Source organism: Buceros rhinoceros, unplaced genomic scaffold (assembly GCF_000710305.1).
Source record: "Buceros rhinoceros silvestris isolate BGI_N320 unplaced genomic scaffold, ASM71030v1 scaffold14216, whole genome shotgun sequence".
In the NCBI taxonomy this organism is placed as follows: Eukaryota; Metazoa; Chordata; class Aves; order Bucerotiformes; family Bucerotidae; genus Buceros; species Buceros rhinoceros.
This window is the reverse complement of record NW_010419424.1, coordinates 4,460-7,507: the sequence shown is the minus strand read 5'-3', so window position 1 is coordinate 7,507 and position 3,048 is coordinate 4,460. Positions and strand designations below refer to the sequence as shown.

Below are 3,048 nucleotides of genomic sequence, written 5' to 3'. Positions count from 1 at the left end.
TACCTGGGGGCGGTTCTTGAGGTGGGATGGGCTCCTCCACTGCTGGTGTGACGCCGTGTCCCTGTATTCTGTGGCAGATGGTGGGGGGCTGTTGCTGCTGCCCATCGCTGGTAGAGTACCCCGGTCCCGAGGAGGTATGCCGCGCCTGCTTGTAAAAAAAAAAAAAAAGCTGGACTGTCTTTAGTTAAGCTGATCCCCAAGGACCGGGACTCACGCTCGGTGCAGAGCACTTGAGTTAGCGCTGCTGGACTGTTTACCTGTGGGCTCCGGCTCGCGGCACCCTCTGGTCCCGGTCAGGGACCCCGCGTTGTGGCTGGATGGAGGCGCCCGGGGCCATGCAGTGTCTCTGCAATCTCTTTCTCTTCTCTTTTTGAAGTGGGGTTTGGTCTCCTGGACCCTGGGTTTGCTTGGTGTATGGGCTGCAGCCTCTGCCTTGCAGGGGTTGTGGGGAGAACAGCAGCCGGCATCTTTCTGAGCTGTGGAACTCCAGTTCCCCGGCTCCGGTGCTGGAGGGGATGCCTGTCTGCTGCAGTGAAACCCACCGAGGAGGGGCTTGCCCTCTGTGCCAGCAAGGCCTGTGCAGCTGAACATTGTCCTTTCAGGCTCCCCCCATCACCTGCAGGTCTCAGTCAGAGGTGATCGGAGATGGACTCGCACCAGCCTGGTCACAGCATCCCTGCCAGGGACTTGCTGGGAAATACCGGTTTGAGCTGGTCTTTGCTGGGGGTGAAGCGGGGGGCAGGGGGTGCATGGCTGGGGCTGGGTGCTCTCCCGGCGTGGTGGTTTGGTAGCAAGCACCACTGCCCTGAGCCTGGCTGGCCTTCCGTGGTTTGATGCCACGGTCCCCGTGAGCCGGGTGTCGGGCGGCTCCTCAGATGAGAAGCATTTTGCTGTGACACAGTCTGGTTTTCCTTTCTCTCCCTTCCGCACCCTTTGCTGACACTCGGCGTCGTCTCCGTTCCCAGGTGAAGACAGAGATCAGCGTGGAGAGCAAGCACCAGACCCTGCAGGGCCTGGCCTTCCCCCTGCAGCTGGATGCTCAGCAGGCCATCCAGGCGCTCAAGCAGAGGAAAATCAACTACATCCAACTGGTAGGTCCTTGCACGGTTCTCCCGCACCCCGCTCCCCCTGCCTCCTACTCTCACTCCTGTCCCCTTCCCCATGCCCTTTGCCCATCAGAAGCTGGACCTGGAGCGAGAGACCATCGACCTGGTGCACACCAGCCCCACGGAGATCGCTGACCTGCCCAAGAGGATCCCCCAAGACTCGGCTCGCTACCATTTCTTCCTGTACAAGCACTCACATGAGGGAGACTACCTGGAGTCTGTCGGTGAGCACCCTGGCACTGGTTAGAGCCTGTGCCAGTCACTGTTCTTCCTGGACTGTCACTCGTGGCGATGGGGATGGGACCTGGCGTCTGTTCCCGCTTGCTGTCCTCCCATGGTGGGTGCTGGCAAGCCCTTTGGTGCCGAAAAAAGCTGCCATGCACTGAGCAGGGCTCTCTGGGCGCTGCCACGGAGGATTTGTGCAGCCGTTGTGGTGCAGGTGTACCAGAGCCAGGGGAGATACGGGGAGGGGTGATGGAAGCGTGGATCGCCTTCTGTGGCTGAGTAGACTGGGCCTCTCGGGGCTGGAAAAGCGGGATGCGGCTGCCTGGTGCTCCTCAGCCATGAGCCTGGGCAGCACCTCAAGCCCTTCTCTCTTCTCGCAGTCTTCATCTACTCCATGCCTGGCTACAAATGCAGCATCAAGGAGCGCATGCTCTACTCCAGCTGCAAGAGTCGGTTGCTGGACACTGTGGAGCAGGAGTTTTGCCTGGAGGTAGCCAAGAAGGTGAGTGTGAGCCCAGCCAGAGGTGATGGAGCAGAGACCTGTGCTGGGCACCTGCAAGGGGCTGTGCTGCAGCCTTAGTCCAGTCCTGCTGGTGGGCTTGGGGGGAGCTGGGTGCCCCAAAAGTGGGTGTCAAGACCCCAGGGAGCTGCTAACCCCTGCTTGCCGCTCCTGGGAGCAGATTGAGATCGACGATGGAGCTGAGCTGACGGCGGAGTTCCTCTACGAGGAGGTGCACCCCAAGCAGCACGCCTTCAAGCAGGCCTTCGCCAAGCCCAAGGGGCCCGTGGGGAAACGGGGACAGAAGCGGCTGATCAAGGGGCCCGGCGAGAACGGCGAGGACAGTTAGATCCCGCAGGAGCGGGCGGTGAACGGACAGCATCCCCGCAGTGCTTCCCGGCTTCCTCTCTGCTGACCTGGGGATCTTTCCCTCCATCTCAGCCTTTTTTTCTCCTGTTCTTTTTTCCTATTTCATTCCTTTTTTAAACGTCAGGATGGCTTATTGTACCTGGGGGCAGAGCGGTGGGGAGGGCTCAGGGTTGTTGGTGGTTCTTTTTCCCGTGTCCTTGTGCAAGCCCCGGGGCTGCCAGTGAAAGGTGGGGAGCAGCAGGGCCGTGTCCCCCAGCCTTGCTCCTGACCCCCTCCAGGGCCACAGCCGTGGCTCTCGATGTCCCCGGGGTGTCTGAAGGACACTCACCTGCAAGCTGCTCTATGCAAAGGGAAGGGGATGGCGCTGGGGATTCCTGTTTGAAAAAAGGAAATGCTTCTTTCCCTGCTCCCTCACCCCCAGATTTTGCTCCTCTGTCCCGCTCTCGGTGTGCATGGCTCCTCTGCCCGAGGCCGGGAGTGATCCTGCACCCCCGCAGGGTGCGGGCAGGTCCCCTCCCCGCAGGGTGGTCTTTGTGGGCAGGAGTTTGTCGCTGGAGGGGAGCCAGCCAATGGGAGGTGGAAGGTCCCCTCCAAGTCCTGAGCTCAGGCTGGCCCTGGAGAAAGGTCACTCTGCCTTTGGGCGATGTTTGCATCCCCTTTTGAACCACCCCAATAAGGCTTTTCCCCTCGGAGGAAGCTGTTACAGCCCTGATTCAGTCTCATCCCTGTTCAGGATGGGAGCAAGGGGGGAGGACCCTTAACCCTGGTCCCCGCAGTCCACTGTCACCCCCTGGGTTTGCTGCTGGCTCTCTGGTCTGGTGCAGCCCCGTGTCTTAACAATCCATGGGC

At 60.8% G+C, this 3,048-nt stretch overlaps 1 protein-coding gene across 1 annotated transcript in view; it reads left to right on the top strand.

Annotated features, from left to right (window-relative positions):
- The window catches only part of TWF2 (twinfilin actin-binding protein 2), a 12,526-nt gene extending 10,245 nt beyond the window's left edge, over window positions 1–2,281 (top strand). The window contains exons 5-8 of the mRNA XM_010138918.1: window positions 966–1,091; window positions 1,180–1,330; window positions 1,712–1,833; window positions 2,012–2,281. Coding sequence (XP_010137220.1) covers window positions 966–1,091; window positions 1,180–1,330; window positions 1,712–1,833; window positions 2,012–2,179 — 567 coding nt within the window. The 3' untranslated portion in view covers window positions 2,180–2,281. The remainder of the gene's footprint in view (window positions 1–965; window positions 1,092–1,179; window positions 1,331–1,711; window positions 1,834–2,011) is intronic.
- The last annotated feature ends 767 nt before the right edge of the window (window positions 2,282–3,048 follow it).